Source organism: Perna viridis, chromosome 9 (genome assembly GCF_037379345.1).
Source record: "Perna viridis isolate PV_CMFRI_1.1 ecotype Kerala chromosome 9, ASM3737934v1, whole genome shotgun sequence".
NCBI classification, from domain to species: domain Eukaryota; kingdom Metazoa; phylum Mollusca; class Bivalvia; order Mytilida; family Mytilidae; genus Perna; species Perna viridis.
Genome location: NC_142453.1, coordinates 31,635,549 through 31,656,055, shown reverse-complemented (window position 1 = coordinate 31,656,055; position 20,507 = coordinate 31,635,549). Strand labels below are relative to the sequence as shown.

General features: G+C 33.3%; 5 protein-coding genes across 8 annotated transcripts in view; 2 read left to right on the top strand and 3 right to left on the bottom strand.

Annotated features, from left to right (window-relative positions):
• The window catches only part of LOC148607819 (putative ATP-dependent RNA helicase DHX37), a 28,628-nt gene extending 27,291 nt beyond the window's left edge, over window positions 1–1,337 (top strand). For both annotated transcript variants that reach the window (XR_015915480.1, XM_088546939.1), the window contains one exon: window positions 1,019–1,337. Coding sequence is in view for 1 of the 2 variants with exons in the window: in XM_088546939.1 (XP_088403065.1) it covers window positions 1,019–1,101 (83 nt within the window). In the remaining variant the exon portion in view is untranslated. The remainder of the gene's footprint in view (window positions 1–1,018) is intronic.
• Window positions 1,338–2,174: 837 nt separating this feature from the next.
• LOC148607818 (uncharacterized) lies at window positions 2,175–3,505 on the bottom strand. Its single transcript, XM_088546940.1, has 4 exons — window positions 3,353–3,505; window positions 2,932–3,082; window positions 2,514–2,636; window positions 2,175–2,257 (listed from the first exon to the last, which is right to left on the bottom strand). The coding sequence occupies exons 1-4, from the start codon at window positions 3,503–3,505 to the stop codon at window positions 2,244–2,246; spliced, it is 441 nt and encodes a 146-aa protein (XP_088403066.1). The 3' UTR covers window positions 2,175–2,243.
• A 2,131-nt stretch (window positions 3,506–5,636) lies between these two features.
• LOC148607817 (uncharacterized) lies at window positions 5,637–9,559 on the bottom strand. Of its 3 annotated transcripts, XM_088546936.1 has the most exons (4): window positions 7,905–9,558; window positions 7,421–7,571; window positions 6,358–6,480; window positions 5,637–5,696 (listed from the first exon to the last, which is right to left on the bottom strand). In XM_088546936.1, exons 1-4 carry the CDS (start codon window positions 7,950–7,952, stop codon window positions 5,683–5,685), a joined length of 336 nt encoding a protein of 111 aa, XP_088403062.1. In that variant the 5' UTR covers window positions 7,953–9,558; the 3' UTR covers window positions 5,637–5,682. The 3 variants fall into 3 exon arrangements, with proteins under 3 accessions (XP_088403062.1, XP_088403061.1, XP_088403063.1); XM_088546935.1 differs by lacking the exon at window positions 5,637–5,696 and having other exon boundaries at window positions 5,709–6,480; window positions 7,905–9,559; XM_088546937.1 differs by lacking the exon at window positions 5,637–5,696 and having other exon boundaries at window positions 6,341–6,602; window positions 7,905–9,529.
• Window positions 9,560–10,938: 1,379 nt separating this feature from the next.
• LOC148607816 (uncharacterized) lies at window positions 10,939–14,561 on the bottom strand. The gene is made up of 4 exons (XM_088546938.1): window positions 14,404–14,561; window positions 11,742–11,898; window positions 11,342–11,464; window positions 10,939–11,122 (listed from the first exon to the last, which is right to left on the bottom strand). The coding sequence occupies exons 1-4, from the start codon at window positions 14,446–14,448 to the stop codon at window positions 11,109–11,111; spliced, it is 339 nt and encodes a 112-aa protein (XP_088403064.1). The 5' UTR covers window positions 14,449–14,561; the 3' UTR covers window positions 10,939–11,108.
• A 545-nt stretch (window positions 14,562–15,106) lies between these two features.
• Window positions 15,107–19,614, top strand: LOC148607815 (uncharacterized). The gene is made up of 5 exons (XM_088546934.1): window positions 15,107–15,266; window positions 16,692–16,825; window positions 17,180–17,344; window positions 18,437–18,483; window positions 19,524–19,614. The coding sequence occupies exons 1-5, from the start codon at window positions 15,220–15,222 to the stop codon at window positions 19,560–19,562; spliced, it is 432 nt and encodes a 143-aa protein (XP_088403060.1). The 5' UTR covers window positions 15,107–15,219; the 3' UTR covers window positions 19,563–19,614.
• The last annotated feature ends 893 nt before the right edge of the window (window positions 19,615–20,507 follow it).

Here is a 20,507-nt window from a genome sequence, read left to right as displayed (position 1 = left end):
GAAGGGCAAAAAATGATGTTTCAGCAACTCAAATTCCTTGCACAAATTAAGTTAAAATGTTAAGAAAATGTGTATATCTTTTGTGGGAAGCTCCATTTTTAAAAAAAATGATTCAATTCTTTTTTTGTTTTAAAGTTATTGAAATATATTCATAGAAAAGGGTGGTGTTTTCTAGTTTACCTACAATTACTCAAAAATGCTTTCAAAAATTTAAATAAAACTATGGGAAACTGTATGTATCTATAGTTGGAAGCTTTCTAAATTTTTTTGTTAAATTCTAATTGTAATTTATTCATAGAAAAGGTTGGTGTTTTCAAGTACTTGCACAATAAATCAAACTATTATGAAACTTTGGGAAAGTGTATACATCCACTGTTGAAAACTCCTTTCATTTTTTTGAAAAATCCAATATTAGATTTTGGGTAATGGAAATGTCACAGAGGTGGTGGGGTTAAGCTTTTGCAAAATAACCCCAAAGTGCTTGGGCCAATTAAAATGAAACTTTGGGAAAGTGTATATATTTGAAATGGGAAGATCCCTTTCAATTTGTAAAATTCCAATTTTTCATTTGAAAGCAGTTACAGCAACTTGTGCGATACTTCAGAATTTTTTTAAGTACAAATCATTTAAAAGATTTTTATTTATATGTTTTCTTCTTCATGCACTTGCATATGTTTATGAAGGGTTGATAGAAAATCTACTTAGCATCTCACTGAAGATCTTTTATTTATTGCCTTGTCTTAGTGTCAAAAAACAAATTTTTCATGTATGGGGCATCATCTGAGTCTCGTGGACACAAAAATGTTTCTAGCGTAGCCTTACTCTTTAAGTGTTTTGGCTAAACAGTCCATTAGGAGTGCGGGGGCATCACATGGTTTTGATGGTGATTAAGCAACATAAATACATGTATATGATAAAATTACAGTAATCCTATTTTTATCTGAATAAAAAATGAGTTTGATGATTTTGGAAGGCAGATAGAAATTCATTATATTGTTTGATTTTTATTTATTTGCAGATTTACTTGGAGCCTACCGTGAGTGGATACCTCAATCCAAACATATAGAGATAGAAATGAGTTGGCCACCTATCAAACGGTGAATGATGTTAGTGGTCAGGTGACTAACCTATCATAAATACAGAGCACATGATAAGTCATGTGATTGGTGCTACCGAATGCATGCTGGGATACAACCAGATCATGTTAGATGTCATTCTGAGCAGATTGTGTAAACTGTAATAACATGACCAGTGACATTTGAGAAATTGGCCTGTGATAATGTTTTCTGTTATTGATTTGTGTACTTCATTGAAAAAATAAAACATATGAAGCACTATGATGTGTATTACAATGTGTGTTTTGAGTATTAAGTGGAATGTATATCTAAGCCGTGTGTATTGTGTCCACAGTGTTGTCCATTTGGTACTGTGAAAATACTTTAATTCATGGATACCAGTTTTCGAAGATTAGGGAAGAAACATAAGTTCGGGAAGAAACATAAGTTCGTGGATTCTTGAATTTGTGGTTTTGAGGTTTTCAGTATACACAACAATGGGATTCTCCTTTTCGTTGGGAACTGAATTTCGTGGTTTGGCCTGTCCAAGGAAAACCTCACAAATTGGTACCCCACAGACAATAGTACTTTCACAGTATATCTCCAATATTCTGTGGTTGGTGTTTCTTACATATAGGGGTGGAGCATCAGTAATGTTCTATATATGTAGATGCTTTGAAACATAAATAACTCAAAATCATTCTGTCAGAAGTGACAGCACGTAGGATAGAAGTCTTTCATGTTCCCATTGGATGAGACATGGATTGTCATGTGAGTTGCATGCTTCCATATTTGGTGTCATGTGAATTGCCAACTTCCATATTTGGTGTCATGTGAATTGCATACTTTCATATTGTGTGTCAAGTAAATTGCGTGCTTCCATATTGGGTGTCATGTGAATTGCATGCTTCCATATTGCATGTCATGTGTATTGCATGCTTCCATATTGCGTGTCATGTGAATTGCATGCTTCCATATTGGTTATCAATGTGAATTGGATGTCCTTATTTTCACTATACTGTTGAAATTATTGTCTTGGCCTGAAGGAGACACTTAATGCCAAGACAAATTGGTCATATAGAAGATTTAAAATAATTTCTGCTGTAACTATGGTTCCAATAATGTGATGCAGAGATTTTATTTTTTTTAATAATTCAGTAGTAGTAGCTGTTGCCCAGGCAAACTTAGTTATCCACATGAACCTGAAAAAAAATATGAAGAAGTATGCAATGAAATGATGTATTTCAAAAAGGGAACTTGGATGAGTAAGATTCTTATCTAGTACAGTAACTGTGTTCCTTTCTGTGAGTTAATTTAACACTTTGCTTTTAGTATTTTACATGATTATCCCATGTCTTCTTCATTCCCTCTTTAAAGCTCAGTCACCCTGCCACTAAGATAGAATTTGTCTTTTTTTGTAAATCATGTAGGGCAGGATGTTTGAAATTCTTTGCTTACCTATTTCTCCCAGTGGAATTTCTACAACATGGCTGCCTACACAGCTGAGAGGTTTTTCACATGGACACCCATAGATAAGGTCACTGGGTGGAGTAGATGCCGACCCATATCTTACATAACATGCTGAAAATTATATTGAGATCATTAGTGGCCTACAAAATTTGTCACATTTAAAAGAATAGATTCCATAATTTGATCAATGAAATGATCATTGGAAGCATTAGCTTCTAACTATATTAAAATCATGAATAAAAACATTTTAATACAAAATTTATTAAATAGGAAAATGCCCTGAGCAGGAATCACACTTTTTGATATTTTTTAGAATTTATTTAGGATTATTGGTATTGTTTAGGAACTAAGACATACACTACCGGTTGTCTTTCATACAATCTATGCTTTTATTAAGACTACTTACATGCTTTCTGTTGGCCAAGAGACACACAATGCCCCAATTTTCCTCCTGTAATAAATCTTTTCCCACGTGGTGGAGTGTTGTTCACACAGCATTCATTTGCATGGCATTCTGACTGTGCATCGCAGTACCTTCTGTCTGCACACAAGGCTACCTGTAACAGACAAGTTTATAAAAAGAAAGAAAGAAAAAAAAAGTAAATGAGCAACGCGGACCTGAGCACGGATCAGGTGCATCGGAAAGGTAAGCGTCATCTGTTTTTCTAGAAAAAAAAACCCATGATCTGCTCATAAAAAGTCACGTCCTGGGTAGACGAAAGAGGAAGGAAAGAGAACTATGACACGGTGAACTGATTTTCAACATGAGGTTTGTTTTGTTCGGTTCTTATAGTTCCTTGTTTAAGAAAAAATAGCTATGATCTTACCCCTAAAAACAAAATCACCAGAAAGCACGAGCGTTGGAAGTTCATCCTTTTCTTGTTAGAGTTCCCCAGAGATAACAGAAAATATTGAAATTTCTTATCTTTCAAAGTATTAATACTACTGATCGCAATACTTGATAATCTTTGATGATTCATTTAAGAATTTGTCCTTATTTACAGTCAACGAATTGAAAGCACTTTTTAGAATTTTGTTAATGCCCAGTGCTTAATTGAGGGACTTTGGACTCTTAATTTAGTTGCTAAATTGAAAAGTTTTATTTTCGCTTGTGCTGGTAACAAAAAATAAGCTCTTTCGTAGTGGAATTGTAAGGCAGACGGCAACTATTTCACACATTGTGTTCCGGTCGGGCACCTTGCAAATTATGTGTTTTCGAAAGGAAATTTCACAAATTGTAAATGCGTTACCTTACAATGATATAAACATGATTTTGGTATTGAACTAGTAAGGAAGTAAATTAAACTTTTTTGAAGAAACTATTAAGCAAAACAATTCGTAAAAAGTCGAAATAGTAGTAATGGCAGTAATACTTTTCTTTAGAAAGAGTAATCAAGGGAACCAAGGTTATAGCGGTAATCAAAAGAATATAATCCAGGGACAAAGACCAGACATGGAAAACAGACATACACTACAAAGAACATAAAGTAACTAAAATCATACATACAAAGTAACAAATACAAATGAGCAACTCGGACTCCACTAAAAACTGGGAGCATGGACCAGGTGCACCAGTAGGGTAAGCGTCCTCGCTTTTCTAGAAACACCCGCCGAGTTGCCAATGAAAAGTCAAGTCCGGGGTAGACAAACGAGGAAAAGAAAACTATGATAAGCGTCCTCTGCTTTTCTAGAAACACCCGCCTTTATCAGCAGGCAAAACCCAAAACAACAATGTTTTTGTCTGCGAAACGTTTTACATCGAATGTTTATTATCAGAGGTAGACATAGAAAATAATAGCAGTGCTAAGACCTATACTGCTACCACAGTCTCCAAAGAAGAAAATGTGGAAAACCATAAATCTGTGCTATCCTCTTTTGGTTTCTCTACCAAGGACGATGACTGTGATTTACCGTCTATGTACTGGATTCCCAAACTCCACAAGAATCCATACAAACAACGTTACATAGCTGGATCTGCAAAATGTACCACCAAACCTCTTTCAAAACCATGTCTGGTCTTTGTCCCTGGATTGCATTCTTTTGATTACTGCTAACCTTGGTTCCCTTGATTAATCTTTGTAAGAACAGTCAGATGGTTTAGCCTTAAAGTCCTCAATCTCGAGGTACTGCAATAGCCTTTTATAATTGAAAATTTTGGATGCAATGGGTGAAGTATAGGAATATGAAATAATTGGTATGGATTTGTCTTTGAAATATGAGGGAATTTTCTTGGTGACGTTTTTGTGATGGAGGATGTTAGCCAAATTAAGTGTTGACAAACGGTAATGGAAGAAATGATCGTTTTACTTCATCTTGACTTTTCACACAAACTGGTTAAAAGAGTCTGTGGAAACCAATATCTAAAATTATGGCAACAAGTCTGTATAATGATCAGGTAGGATGTACGAAATAACACACACACACAAAATATATAAATAAAGATAAAAATAAAAATCGACCACCTCAAATTTCTTTTATCGAATCTGAAAGGACATAAGTGTTCTGTTTTTTTTTTCAGTTAATAAAAAATATCTTTTGACCAATACTCTTTTTTTCTTCATTTTTTCAAGAATTATACAGACCCCCTTTATAATCCATTTGTAAACTTGCAAACACTATAGCTCAGTCATCAACGAACCAGGCCTCAAAGTATGTTCATGCGACATCATCAGTTGACCAGTAAATAGGGTTGATCTACATCAGTTGACACACTATTTCGGTCGAAAATTTCAAAGTAACGACCAACGAAGCATGCAGTCGTATTGCATCATATCTACGCATACTTTGAATTCTTTCCAGCAAGAAGAATAGCATGTAGAAAAAAAGGTCCAGTGGCCCTTTTCACAAAAATTCGTAAGAGTAAAATTAGTCGTAAGTGATGACGTCACAATACTTTTATTTACTATGACGTCATAGCTTACGAATAATTTTACTCTTACGATTTTTTGTGAAAAGGACCACAGGCTACATTGGCTGGTTCCAACAATACTGCATGAACAACACTTGTGTGTAAGGTTTGAAAATTGAAATTGTCGGTGGGAAATATATCTATCGTGCATTTCATTTCATTCTTTACTTTTTGTCAGGAAAAAAAAACAAGAAGGTTAAAAATTATATTTTAAAAAAATTTTTATTCAGTAATAAAGTAAGACTTTCTTCATTCGCATGTACCTGCATAAAGTAAATAATTAAGAATTATAATGATAATGTCAGTGCGCATGGCAGATATAAATTGGGAAAACAATCTACCAAGTAGCTAATATAATATTTCCCTATAAATGCATTTTATACCTAATCTGGCTTGAGATCTTTTTTATAAAAAATGTTCGAATACAGATAACATGACTCAGTATTAACAGTGATCATGTATAAAAAAATGATTTATTCCTAAAAGATATGCTGTGGTTTTTTTTATTTGATTTGCCTGATTTCATCAACACATGAAGTTCAACAAAAATTAACGATTTCTTTTGTTTAGCAGAACTATCACATTGTGATAATTGTAAAACTGGTGTTCGTTTAAGTTTATATCTTTAAACTGAATACAGTTCAGACAGACTATATTGTTCGTAAGTAATTTTTAGACTTAAGTAAAACTCGTAGGAATCTTTTTTAAACCTGACCTTTGAAGCAGTTGCAACCTAGCCTATCGGTGTTATAATTCTTCACATCATACATCATACGATTATTTTCTTTTACAATTTTCTGAATCAAAACGAAGTAAATCTGGTGAGAGCTGAATATCACAGAGGAAATAACGAATAAACACCATGCAAATCAAGACTGAAAAATAATACAAATCAGATTCAAATATACAAATTAGATAAATTACCGACTTCTCCCATTTGCACCTCATACAAATGGCGTCCTACACATGTAAGTGGACTTAAACATGGACAGGAGAGTGTAGTGCTTGGTGGTGGTGTCGCTGATGATCCATGGTTGACGTAACAGTCTACAAAACAAAACAACAAACCCTACTTTGTCCTATGTACCAGAACTGTTCCAACACAGGTAAATTATTTTGTTGTTTTTCTGTTTTGTTTGTCGGGCTCTTTCCAATTGTATGCATTATACCTGCAATGTAAAAACCCGGTTTATCGAAAAATCATGCAATTTATTAAAAAGGCGGTAAGTCAAAAAATAATTGTGAATTTTCTTAACTTAAATGTTTAAAAAACTCACATTTATGATACAAAATCAATAAGAGTTGGGAAAGAATTGAAATAAGTCAACCTTTGAATATCATATGAATTGAAATATCTTTACAGCCATATATTATTCACTACATATAATTGTATATCAGTTAAGGTTTTGTTTCTTCACCCCATCAATCTTCATTACTATTGAATGTCACTTAAAGCACTAAAATGGAGCATATTGGTTATATTTACACTAATAACGACAACAAATGACAGACTTACTAGCCCTGCTTGATTCTAAGGCAAGCATGTACTTAAACGTTAAATTTGGCAGTTTCTGTGCTTCAGTTAACATCTAATGATCTTACTCTTTTTTTTCGTTATCTAACTTACCTTTGGAATATAATTACTGGTATTTGATTTTGATAGCTTAAAACTTAAAAAAGCTGAATTTGTGAATTCTTACTTTACTGAAGACGCGTCAGTAGCGTCAGTTCACGGGTAATCTAGATTGACGACAAATCGTCAAATGTAATGCATGCAGTTATCTCCATTCGAATGCAACTTTAGAAATTATTTATTGTTGTACATTGGCAGCTGTTCATCAATTAAATTTTGTAAATGTAAATTAAAGAATCAAGCACTTCATTGTGGTCCTTTCTTAGTTTTATTGCGAGGGAGGACACTTGTTTCTGAAGACTGTTTACAAAGCAGTCGGATAGTTATTCATTGAATAATTACGTCAACACTAACGGTCGCCTTGTTGTCCCATTGGCTGACAATGTCCAGTTGAGAAATGCTGAAATTGTCTCTTCCTTCTACCTATTGGTTGATAGTTACTGACACAACATTCATTACTGGAGCAGTCAGCTGCAGTGGAACACGGTTTTACAGACAGACAAAGCTGGAAAACATTAATTGAGATGTTGGCAACCTTTCAATGTTATGGCATGAATATAAGTATAAAGATAATATCACTTTAATGTTTTACAACTATCTTAGAATTCGTAATTGATTTACAGTAACTTAATATGTTCGAATGGAAGCCCGACTACATACTCCATTTGTGCACGATGCAAGTGGTAGTGCATGTTCACTTCAGGACTGATTGAATCTTGTTCTTTCTGTATTGGTAAAATACAATTACTGAAAAAGTGACAAATATCTTTTTAAAAGTGTCTGAATACAAAGGAAATAGAATCGATTTAAATAAGTGACTTTTATCTTATAAAATTACCTGTATACTTAGAAGAAGAAACAGTGTCACTAACTTCAAATCAACCATAATGTTCACGTTTTACTGGTATCAATGGATATTCCAAAGTCGTCGTGCCATGAACAAGGCCTTGTAACGTAAGTATTACTAAGGTAAATCTGATTATATCTTCTTGTACAGATATACAGATATACAGATAAAGTCAAAGGTATATTTATTATACAAAACCAAAAGGTTTACGAATTTAATAAAGTTTATAGTATCGCCAAACATTTGAAGAATCACTTCAGTTGTACTTTTAATGGTAAAGTACTAGTAAATAAACAAGAGGTTCCTAGAGCCTGAATCGGTCACCTGGTTAAGTTTTTGCATTTCAAGGGCAATAACTCTAACAAGGTGTTGTCCGACAATTTTGACTCCGCAAATACTTTTGTAGGACTTTTTTTAAGGATCATTTTATCAATTTAAAGTTTCATTCTATCTATTATAGTTTTCAAGATATTGGCTGAAAACTGCTAAAACATATTTTCTTTGCCTTTCAAGGGCAGTAACTCTTACATGGAGTCGTCTGACAATTTTGATCCCTGGGGACTTTTGTAGACCTTATATAAGAATCATGTCAGCAATTGAAAGTTTTATTCTATCTATCATAGATTTCAAGATATTGGCTGAAAACTGTAAAAAAAAAAACGAGTCATATTCCACCTCTTAAGGTCAAGAACTCTTATATGGAGTCTGACAACTTTGATCCCGAGAGCCTTATAATAAGGATCATTTTAGCAATTGAAATATATTAGCTAAACCTAACCGTTTTGGAAATATACGCAAAAGGAGTAATCAAGAGAACCAAGGTTATAGCGGTAATCGAAAGAATGTAATCCAGGGACAAAGACCAGACATGGAAAACAGACATACACAGCACAGAACATAGAGTAACTAAAATCATACATACAAAGTAACAAAATCAAATGAGCAACTCGGACTCCACTAAAAACTAGGAGCATGGACCAGGTGCACCAGTAGGGTAAGCGTCCTCTGCTTTTCTAGAAACACCCGCCGAGTTGCCAATGAAAAGTCAAGTCCGGGGTAGACAAACGAGGAAAAGAAAACTATGACCCGTTGAACAAATCAGTTTTCATGACGGAGATGGATACACCATAACGATCCATGAGTTCATGATGACGACCATAAAACTTTTGTAGTGATGATTTCAATCTTGTAGCAACATAACCCTGCTCCAGAAGCCCATTTGTTTAGAATTCTAGCGCGATACAAAAAGACTGCGTAGTCTCGGCATGCTCTGGCATAACGTATGATATGAACACTCCATACGCAGGTGCTGAAGGAATTTTGCCACAGATGAAAGGAAATTTTGAATGCAAAGTCATCACGTTTGTCGGAAACTTTGGTCAATAGTTTTCCTTTACTATCGATTTCTAAGTGTAGGTCAGGGTATAAGGCTGACTTCACAGTGCCTGTAGTATCCTTTATCTCAAGTTTGGGGTAGAAGCGATGTATCAAATCCCCAAAATTAGGATTGTTTAAAGATAATACGGCATCTATATAGCCGAAACAGAGATTGAAGGATCTAGCTAAACAATATTCTTTCTTTCGGATCAGATCAGCTATAAAGTCAGTCTCATAAGAGTGAAGGAATAGGTCAGCAAGTAAAGTAAAGTAAACAATTTGTTCCCATTGGAATGCCGACCGTTTGTTGAAAAACTCGTCCACCACAATGGACAAATATGCTGTCGATTAAAAATTCCAGCATTTTGTAAACATTTTCTTCTGTATATTTGGAAGATGATTTTTAATTACTTCTTACAAAGTATGAGGAATATCTGCCAAGAATTATATATCTAGGTGTACCATCTTTTTTGGAAAAACAACGATGTGTAATGTTTATAAGTCGGGATTTTAACTGAGTATGTGGAATAGAAGTATACAATGTTGTAAAATCATAGGTTTTAATGCTATTATATTCTGATAATAGTCTTGAACTGATTGTTTCCAAAAGATCTTTCGAATTTTTCAGGATCTACATTGAATTAATACCACTACGGGAGTAACAAGTGTTCTGTATAGTAGTTTCTGAGGACAAGATTTTTGAAAGTAATAACATCAAAACAGCAAAAAACGTCCAAGAAAGGGCAATAATTCCAACATGGGTCAACAGATTTTCACCAAACTTTGACCAGATAGATCTCATCATACTGAATACTTTTACCCTATGTCAGACTTTGGTTAAACCTTACAATTTTGGAGGTATGTGCAAAAAAAAAAAACTGCTGTCTGAACCCTATGTTTTTTTTTATTGATGGCGGCCATGTTTTTTTATAGATCAAAAATCCAAACTTTTTTTTAGCAAGATACTCCAAGGAACAATCATCTTAAGTTTCATCCAAATCCATTAAGCAGTTTCAGAGGAGAAAATGTTTGAAGAAATTGTTAACGAAGACAGGCGACAGACGCCAAGTGATGGCAATAGCTCAAAATTGAGTACTCCTGATAAATATTTTTCATCTCTTTGTTACATGTTATTAAAGTTATTTCTCTGTATGGTTGATTAACAAATTGTTGTAAATAATTCAAAAATGTTCAAATTTTTGATGAATACATCATCACATAATTGGTTGGGTCACAATAATGATTTCACAAGTAGTTTTAATTGAAGTGTGAATATTATTGAATAATGAACTACGCACTCTTGTTGATTTTATAATGAACCATTTAGTTATGTATTGACCTTTTGTTGTACCTTTGGTCCAAAGTATAGGAAAAAGTATCACCCTTGTGGTTCTGTCCAGGCGTGTGCCCGTAACGCTTTGTTCTGCATTTACGTAACGCAATTGGTTCATATTTTTTTATCGTCTCGAAATATTGAGGATTCTTAGGGCGCATGCGCTGTAGAATTCTTGTTTGATTAAGAAATGCATTTTAAACAGTTTTAAATAGTTACATATATATATATATATATATATATATATATATATATATATATATATATATATATATATATCAGGAAAAAAACTAATAATAAAAAAGGGGCAGCAAGTGGATGACTTACTTTTTATTTGTTTTTGTTTTGCTTTTAGTATTATGAACCTCTTGTACTTAACAGTTCTCGGCATTGATTATTCTTTGAAATCATATATAGTTATATGTAATTGTTATTATTTGGAATTCAATTTTAACTTCAATTTAAAAGATATGCAAAGGTGTCCTTCATTCGCATGTACCTGAAAAAAAATAATAAAAATAATTAAATTAAATTAAATTAAGAATTATATTGATGAAAAAACCCAATCCTTTTGACTACTTCTAATGTATATGTATACAAAAATGGAATACTGCATTTTTTCCAACAATTTTTTCAATCAAAACGTTATCGGTTTCCTCGTTCTATTGTAATTTGAAGTAACTGTTTAACAAGGTTAAACATTGTAAAAATATATTACCGACTTCTCCTTGAGGAATTTCAAACATGTTACTTCCTACACAAGTGAGTGGACTTAAACATGGACAAGCCCATGTAGGATCTGTTGGCGGTGTTGATGCGGAACCTTGTCTGACATAGCAGTCTGTACAAAGAAATAAGAGTTATATGTTATTCCTGCCCTATTTTATGTGCACATCCTAAACATTTGTGTCAAGCACCATTAAAGTATAGATGGTTTCAATGTAAAATATTTTTTAGGAAAAAAACGGACATTGATATATTACGCATCATGTAATGCTATTAAAAATGCTCAAACCAATTTGACAAATTTTATACGTTTGATACATTCTAGAAAAGTGTAGTAAATTCATCATGTATTGTATTTCTATCAGTTGCATACAATATACTGAAATGCTTACGGTTGCCCTTTTGACCCATAGATTCACAGTGACCGGATGAAAACAGTCCTGTTGAAATTGCCCTTTTCCTTCTACCAATGGGTTGAAAGTTACTGACACAACAATCAGTATTGGCACAGTCAGCAGAAGATTTGCAAGGATGTTCTGATAGAGACAGCTGAATAATATCACAATGTCAAAGCCATTTCTATGATTAAGATTTGTAAATGCATGTGTTGTAACTGATTATCAATCATGTAACTTTGTCAAAATTTTCTTGAATAAGTGTGAGGTTGCAAACTTTGATTCTACATCAATGAAGAATCAATGTAGGTTTTTTGGCTAAATTTTTAAATTTTTTGCATGAATTCGAAAACAAAACTGTACGATAAACATTCTTAAACGTTTTTTTTTGCAATTAACGAGTATTAAACAAACACTAGGAAATGCATTTCAAGTGGAAAATATGTTGTAGTTACACAGAATATTTAAACCAATGTGCGTTAAAGGTCAAGATGAAGAAAAACGAAAAGGTATACGCTAATCAATTTGGCCCACATCCTCTATCACAAAAAAGTTGCGAAAAGTATTTCGCCATATTTCAAAGACAAAGCAATACCAATTATTTCACATTTCTATACTTTACCCATTGCATCCAAATTTCCCAATTATTAAAGCCTATTGCAGGACCTCGAGATTGCGGACTTCAATGCTAGACCACCTGACTGTTCTTGCAAAACATTTCCAATCAAATAAGGTCTACTGGTCACGTTATTATTCCAGATTTTAACATTTAGAAAACGAATCTCCCCGTAAAGGACCTTTCTAAAGGCCCCAAGTACCTTGAACCAGACTCCATAAATTGGAATTGTAACTTTAAAATTCTTACGATTGCTTTGGAGGACTATGCAAGAAAATGGACAAAACGAGAATAAGAAGACATTGATTCACTGTCAGAGTGATAACTTTAGGCTGTGAGGTGTTTAATTTTGAAACGTATGAAAATTGTAAGTAGGCCAATTAGTGTTAATGCTACATCAGTTTTCTAAGACCCAAGTGTAGCCAAAACATTGTCTACCATATATGACAAACATGTTCTCGCACCAGCAGATAAGGCGGAAAGCAACATGCTTTTGTCTGCAAAACACATTACATCCAATGTATATAATCGGAGGTAGACGTAGAAAAGAATAGCAACAAGTAACAAGACCTACATTACACTCGCCATAGAAGGGATAGTGGAAAACCAGAAATCCTTGCTTTCCTTTTTTTGGCACCTCTACCAGAGACGATTATTGTGAACTACCATTTATATACTAGCTTTGTAAACTCCATACAAAAAAAAAAAACAAAACAAAACAAAAAAAAAAAAAAAAACACTACATTGCTAGATCTGCCAAATGTACCACCAAACCTCTTACATACTTTTAACTTCTATACTCACGGCTGTCAAAGAGGATCCTTAGTCTTATCACGACACTTGTTACTCCCGTAGTGATATTAATTCAATGGGGATCCCGAAAAATAAAAAATTCTGGAAACCGTCAATTCAAGATTGTAATTAGAATACAACAGCATTAAAACCTATGATATTTCAACCCTTTATAATTCTATTTCACACATTCAATTAAAGCTTCAGCCGTTGTTACTCAAGAAAAGGCTGTACACCTAGATTCTTCCAAGTCATCTTCCGAATATATATATCTAGGAAGTTGTTATCATATTTGTCATATATGTCCAGTGTGGTGGACGAGTTTTTGAACAAACGGTCGGTATTCCAAATTGTTTTGTCTGACAATTTCCTGCACTCTTATGAGGCTTAATTTACCGCTGATCAGATCCAAAGGAAAGAACATCGTTTAACCTCGGTTTCCGCTAAATAGATGACGTATTGTCATTAAACAATCCGAGTTTCGGGGATTTTATACCTCGGATCTACCCCGAAGAACTTTATATGAAGAATAATACAGACACTGTGAAGTCCGCCTAATATCTATACCTACACTTAGAGATCGATCGATAATAAAAGGAAAACTATTGACCAAAACTATACGACAAACGCGATGACTTCATTCCGTTTTGTCAACTTTCCTTTGATCTGTGGCAACATCCCTTCTGCATCTGCGTAAAGAATTTTCATATCACAACTCACAGGTTATGCCAGAGCTTGTTGTATCTAAGCAGACTTTTTGTACCGCGCTAGACTTCCTGCACTTAGGCTTCTAGAACAGAGTTATGTTGGTACAAAAGTTTTTTGATCGTCATCATGAACCATTAAATCGTTACAATGTATCCATGTGCACAATGAGAACTGATTTATTCAACGTGCCATAGTTTTTTCTTAACTCTTTAGTCTACCCTGGAATTGACTTTATGTGCAATTGTAGGAAGCATAGCACGCTTACCCTACCGGTGCACCTGGTCCATGCTCCTAGTTTTCAGTGAGTCCGAGTTGCTCATCTACTTCTGTTTATTTGTACGTATTATTTTGGTTTTTACATGTTCTTTGTTATGTGTGTTGGGTTTATCCTCTCTGTTTTTTTTCCATGGGTTACATTCTTTGATTGGTTCCCTTGATTACTCTTAATGAGCTCACTTTTATTTCCTTATCGTCAACGGTATAGTAAACGAATTTGAAATCATCTTTTGTTCGACAACTTAAAAATAAGATAAATGTACATACCTGAAAACTAAGAAGAAATACAGCAAATAGCTTCAGATCAACCATATTTCCCTGTTTTGTTGATATCAATATCAACTATTTGAATTAATTTCCCGAATAACGACACGTAACGTTGGATAATACGCAAATAAAATGTAATAAATCCCGTAAATTCCACTTAAATACATCATTTTATATGCAATTTTGTAGCCACACATGTTTACTAATTTATAGAATGCTCCTAGGAAATTATGCTGTCAAAAGTTATTTGTCACTTTCACGTTTACAGGGAAATATATTCTAGTTCAGGTCGTCTATGGACTTGCGAGGTTGCGACTATATTTCTCGTCTTTCATTTTATTAATATAACAAGAAAAGGTACATGTCAAAAAGCTATCAACCTCACCGGGATAAAAATGCAACAGAGAGAGAGAGAGAGAGAGAGAGAGAGAGAGATTTTATAAACATTTCAGTTGTCAGTAAACTATTTTGCCTTGTTTTCTAGTGATGTTTCAATCAGAATCAGTCATTGAGCTTTTGTTGTCCACTGCTTTTGATTGACACAATGTATTTCTAAAACTACTGAGATAAACTCTCTGAGTATTGAATTTGAACTTGATTTTATTCACAGTTAACAGAAACATAACTTTCATAACAATGAGGTTATCTAACATCGAATGTATTAAAAACAAAACGTAGACAAACTATGTACCATGTATGTATGTAAAGAAAATCACGGTGGACAATTTTGTAATAGTAACAACGATAAGAGATAAGAGAGTACATTTCGGTACATCTTGGAATAGGTATTAAGCAGCTAAACTTGTGGATTCAAAAATGAGGTTTCTTCTTATAGTCCTTTGTATTGTGTCATATGTGTACTGGTAAGTAGACTGTAAAGAATACACGCAGTACTTATATTAACTTTTTGCCAAATGAAGGACCACAAACAATGCAATACTGCATATTGATTTAATCTTTATAATGTATGTTCAGACCTTTACGTTTCAGTGAAGCTCATTCATTTAACATGTATCAATACAAGACTGAAACATCAGATAAACAACGCTGGCGGATCAGTTTATATTCTGGTCGGCACGATTCGCCCTTGGACGAGCAGAAACTATTAATGAGCGTAGGAGAAACTTATCCTCATTTTACCACTTCGAATCGTTGGTTCGCTGTTACATTCATTTACAATAAAACTGTACTATCATAGAATAATAAATGAAAATGACCATGAACAGAAAAACAACACAAAGCAATTAAAACTTTAGTGAAGTGGGGGATGATGAGTAATTTTCGGTGGTTGAAAAGTCACGTGCACTTTAAATTACTGTCTTAAAATGGGAGATAATATATCTGGAGATAAATGAAACAATGCTAGCTAGAATAAACAGAGATGTAGCGAAGAAACGTCAGTGTAAGCAGAAAGCTTTTTATGAGTATTTTTTTAAATAGTTTCAAGACATTTTTCAATACAAAGATAGCGTTTCCACCAGCAACCCTTTATGATTATTATGAGAGAAAATCAATTTTGCCTTTTTGCAGTAAATGTCAAACTTAGGTAAAATGGAAAAAGGGCAAAAGTCTTCACTACTAACAGAGTTAGTATCCTGAGCTTAGATACGTAAGGAAAGTAAAAGGCAATAAAAGTGGAACGGTATGAAGAGACGTCTTATCTGCTCTTTATATATTTACTTATTACATAATTCTATCACATGTAATGCATGTAGTAGTTTGAAGACGAACGTACAAAATGTTAAGGTACATGCGATAGAGTGGGACATACTTTATCATTCGGAGAACTCATGGCGGCGAAGCTAAAACTTTTGTTGTGATGATTAAAAGCTTAAAGTATAAAATTATGCATATAATAGATGTTTACATGCTCGTGAATTATACATTATTTAAACGAATTCCTTTAAATAATATAAAGACAGACACAAACGGAAATGATGAAACCTATACTACTACATAAATCAAGAACAGTGAATGCATTTAGAGGTCATCAAAAGTCCTTTAACAAGTGTAAACACACCGTTTAGCCAGCCCTGAAAGATCCCGAAAGTAAAAGAAATAAATCCCCTCCCACGAAACAGAATGTTGACAAAACAAAATACACATCAATCAATTTTACAATAAATTCCGTCTATTGAATACGTCAACAAGCAAAATATATATAGAAAGAGATATCACTGAAATAATGTAGTAACTGAAAGGTAGCTCAGAACCACCATACAGATATCTTGATAGTAACAGCAAGAAACTTGAAAACACAAGGCTAATCTGTTTTGTTCATTCATCAGTAACAATCCACATGGAGGTATGTTAATTCCTGACATCATAGAAAAACTTTGGAAACAAGCTGACCTGAATCATGATGGACACTTAGACATGGCAGAGTTTCTCCAGGAATTCATCACAACGTTCGACCATGACTGTAAGTATATGATTTTTTGGAAACTTACTTTTCTCTAATTGTTTCACTATTTATATAAGTTATATATAGTTGTTAAGGAGACATTTTATAAATTGAGAATGGTTTGAAGTTTTGGACAATCATTTTTGTTGCTGTGCCGAGGTAAGTCATCATTAATTGTTTTAAAGTTGTCTGCAGGATTTCATGTATTAATCCACACATAGTTATTTTTCTTCGTTAAATGATAATCTTAAGTATTCACAATGTATATTTACATCGGTTATTTAAAATGTTGCCATATAAATCAAGAAAAATAACAATATATTACTATCAGACAGGTGTGTACATTTTTTTGCCATTTCTTCTTCTTCACAGTGTCTGGTGGCATTGCAGAACACGAATTTGTACAACAGTGGCACCATAATTACCATGATAAGCACTGGGTTGTTGAACATATCTTCCAACACTTTGACATGGACAAGAACCATGTTCTGACAAACTCTGATCTAAACAACTTATTCCATAGACTTGATAATAATGGTAATTCTCTCGTAGTTTTAATTTCACAAATTGTAGTTGTAACGGTACTCTCACAAAAAAATGTAAAAATTGATTGGAGCATCGGATTTTTTTCATCAATATTCATATTCCATTTAAATTCATACTTATTTACAATTACAAATTACAATTTGTCAAACAGTTAAAAGGAAAACATTAAAAAATAATGATAAGCGTGAAGTGTAATGTTGCTTAAAGAAATTGCGAAATCAAATGCTATACATTGATGCTAATTAACGATACAATAGGTAAATGTTAAAGAAATAAATCACGAAAAATCAATTTAACATAGTTTTACCACACTCGGTTCAGGTAAATAATGCGACAAAATATGACATAAATGGCCAACCCATGGTGAAACTAGGATAAAACTTTTTTTCATGACTTATTGCAGTTCTAATTAGACAAGTTTCTTTATATTTAAAAAAATGCATTGTTAAATATTTCAACATAAATGGCCAGTACGTGCTAAAACAATGATTAAATGATTCCAAAATGACTTGTTTCTTCATATTTTAAAATGCAAGTCTATGTGTTGCGTAAAACGGCTACCATTTTTGACAAAATTCTATTGTGACGTCGGTTACAACAGCTTTAAGAGTTTTGAACCACGTCATATTAAAGTCAGTTGATACATTCAGGGAAAAAACAAGACCCATTTAGCAGCGGTCGTTTGTTTCCCGTCTTACTAACCTCTGCAGACAAACCTTTTGAAATTCGCGGACATTGTTTAAATCAAACAATCGGATAACGTCGCTTAAAATAATTCATTTTTTTCCGACATTGAAAAATTATTGCATTTTCTAAAAGGGCTGGCTGCAGCGCCAAGAGTGAATGTCGAAAGTCAGACCCTGTTCCGGAGCTTGGAAAAAGATATCAAAACCTAATCAGTTGTATAAAATTAAGTTTAACAGATTTAAACCCAAAACGACACGACCACAATACTTTAAAATCAAGTTCTAGTCCAAGTCTAAAGAAACGATAACTAATAGGTTTCAGTGACAAGGTATTTAAAGGTAGAATTGAAAAAGAAATTACGTACAAAATTAATTCACAAATCCTTTTTTCTTTAAGGAGATAATATGATGCAGCATAATGAGTTTGGAGCATTGTTGGATTATGTAAGTGTATTGCATCACATTTGTTTTTAAGCAACAAGGACTGTAAAAAAAAACAAAAAGAAAAAAATGAGAAGAGAAAGGCGGGAAAAGGGAAACACTTCACATACTGCTTATGTTTTGGAAACGAAGCTTGCTTACTTTTTAAAATATTATTATTGGATCTACGACGGCTGTTTTAATTTTAAATTGAAAAACCTTCTTTCCTACTTTCCTCATTACTTGTTCTTTATCTATGTGAATGCGTATGAGTAATCTAAGGAACCAAGGTTATAGCAGTAATCAAAAGAATGTAATCCAGGGACAAAGACTAGACATAGAAAACAGACATATACAACAAAGAACATAAAGTAACCGAAATCATATATACTAAATAACAGAGGCACGGGTAGGGTAAGCGGCCCCTGCTTTTAATATTTGTATTTTATGTATAAATATTATATAATGTTATTTATAAATACGTAAAGCAACAACAAATTATCCTTCCAATGCGAAAAAATTTCAAAGCATAACAAGATCCAATGAATGAGGAGTTTATGTTTTTTTTTACATTAAACAAAATGTTTAAGTGCAGTTGTCGTCTCGATGTTTGGGAAGTTAAAGTTGACATTAACATCAAAGCATACAGCCGCTTAAAAGGTTGTCAATGTAAACATCAGGTAGATTCTATGATTAAATTGGCACTGATATTTTGTTAAAATGTAATATATATCATATTAATGTTGAAAAGTATTAAGTATTCTTTTAAATCGAACAATGGAATGATCAGAACATGATTTTTAATGTCCCAAACATGGGAACCAAATTGTGATCAAATTGAAGAGTAAGCTTCTTATCTTAATGAACGTCCATGCCTTCTATGTAATTTATTCCTCTTTAGTCGTAGCAATTTAACAAAAACCATAACCCAAATTTGGGAAAGTATGCATTTGTGATATGAAAAAGGTGAAAAAAAATATTTTGAAAACAAAATTTGTAATGTGCCACCTACTTCCTGTTTCTTTTTACACCCTTTTAATTTGTTATTATTATTATTTCATTAGGTTTATGGAAACTTACCAATTCCGACCGTTCATTCATAGACGTCTGATTGGAAGTGGTTTATTTCTGATTAAAAATACAATCAAATGCCAATATTGTTGATTTCATATGTATCATTTGTATACACAAACGCAAATTAATTTATTAGAATTTATTTACCCTTTTCACTTTTCGACAGTAAGGTCTGTGGTTCTTTTGATATGACCAGACTTGTAGATGAACCGGATATAATTGACCTAAATTTACAGTGACTCGAAATTCAAACCCCTAAAACATTGAGCGTTCACTCCTGTTATAACTAATGAAAAACATCTCGGTTCTGGATTTGGCTTTCTGTTGCAATAATTTTGGTTATTAGCAATCAATAGGACCTTCTCCTGTTATTGGTTTTGCTGCTGATGAGAGATTAGTCCTTGTGTAGCATTTCAACCTTTGCAATACAAATCAATATCCAAATGCATTGTCAGTTTTCTTTTTTTTTCAAATCGATGATAAAACAACTTGTACATATATAAGTCACTGTTCACTTAAATTAAAGAAAAAATGTTCATTCATCAAAAAACGACTATCATGGTAGCAATGTTTTCTTTTGGATATTGTATGATAAGCTTTTCAGAGTTTTCCTTGGTGTGTGTTAGTTTCCTTGGTGTGTGTTAGTTTCCAGAGTTTCAAACAACACACATGTGCATGTGGTTATTAATTGAAATTCCACGATTCCATTCCAATCAACGACTGACCCAAATAATACCCAACTACTTGCTTAATAATTGTTTGAAGGGTGCAATAATTTCTTTAGACCTCGTAGTCGACCTCCTCCGCAATCAAATTCAATCGACAACATATTTGCTAATGCCGAGGAAGATCAAGGTAACTAATAAGTAATGATAAAAAATGGGAAAAAGCCTATAAAACATTTAGAAATCAGGAGCACAAATAATCGTTAAAACCGAAAGTAAAACAAGATTACATCAAAATAACCTTATGTC

What these genes read in the sequence shown, in the direction of transcription:
- LOC148607816 (XM_088546938.1), bottom strand. Translation starts at nt 14,448, where the DNA reads ATGGTTGATCTGAAGCTATTTGCTGTATTTCTTCTTAGTTTTCAG. An exon ending in TATTTCTTCTTAGTTTTCAG is followed by an intron (nt 11,899 to 14,403) that starts GTATGTACATTT and finishes GATATTATTCAG; the next exon opens with CTGTCTCTATCAGAACATCC. An exon ending in TATGGGTCAAAAGGGCAACC is followed by an intron (nt 11,465 to 11,741) that starts GTAAGCATTTCA and finishes TTCTTTGTACAG; the next exon opens with ACTGCTATGTCAGACAAGGT.
- LOC148607817 (XM_088546935.1), bottom strand. Translation starts at nt 7,952, where the DNA reads ATGGTTGATTTGAAGTTAGTGACACTGTTTCTTCTTCTAAGTATACAG. An exon ending in TTCTTCTTCTAAGTATACAG is followed by an intron (nt 7,572 to 7,904) that starts GTAATTTTATAA and finishes AATGTTTTCCAG; the next exon opens with CTTTGTCTGTCTGTAAAACC. An exon ending in AATGGGACAACAAGGCGACC is followed by an intron (nt 6,481 to 7,420) that starts GTTAGTGTTGAC and finishes TTTGTTTTGTAG; the next exon opens with ACTGTTACGTCAACCATGGA.
- LOC148607815 (XM_088546934.1), top strand. Translation starts at nt 15,220, where the DNA reads ATGAGGTTTCTTCTTATAGTCCTTTGTATTGTGTCATATGTGTACTG. An exon ending in CCATAGACTTGATAATAATG is followed by an intron (nt 17,345 to 18,436) that starts GTAATTCTCTCG and finishes TTTTTCTTTAAG; the next exon opens with GAGATAATATGATGCAGCAT. An exon ending in TTGGAGCATTGTTGGATTAT is followed by an intron (nt 18,484 to 19,523) that starts GTAAGTGTATTG and finishes TTATTTCATTAG; the next exon opens with GTTTATGGAAACTTACCAAT.
- LOC148607818 (XM_088546940.1), bottom strand. Translation starts at nt 3,505, where the DNA reads ATGAATCATCAAAGATTATCAAGTATTGCGATCAGTAGTATTAATACT. An exon ending in TGGTGATTTTGTTTTTAGGG is followed by an intron (nt 3,083 to 3,352) that starts GTAAGATCATAG and finishes TGTCTGTTACAG; the next exon opens with GTAGCCTTGTGTGCAGACAG. An exon ending in TCTTGGCCAACAGAAAGCAT is followed by an intron (nt 2,637 to 2,931) that starts GTAAGTAGTCTT and finishes TATAATTTTCAG; the next exon opens with CATGTTATGTAAGATATGGG.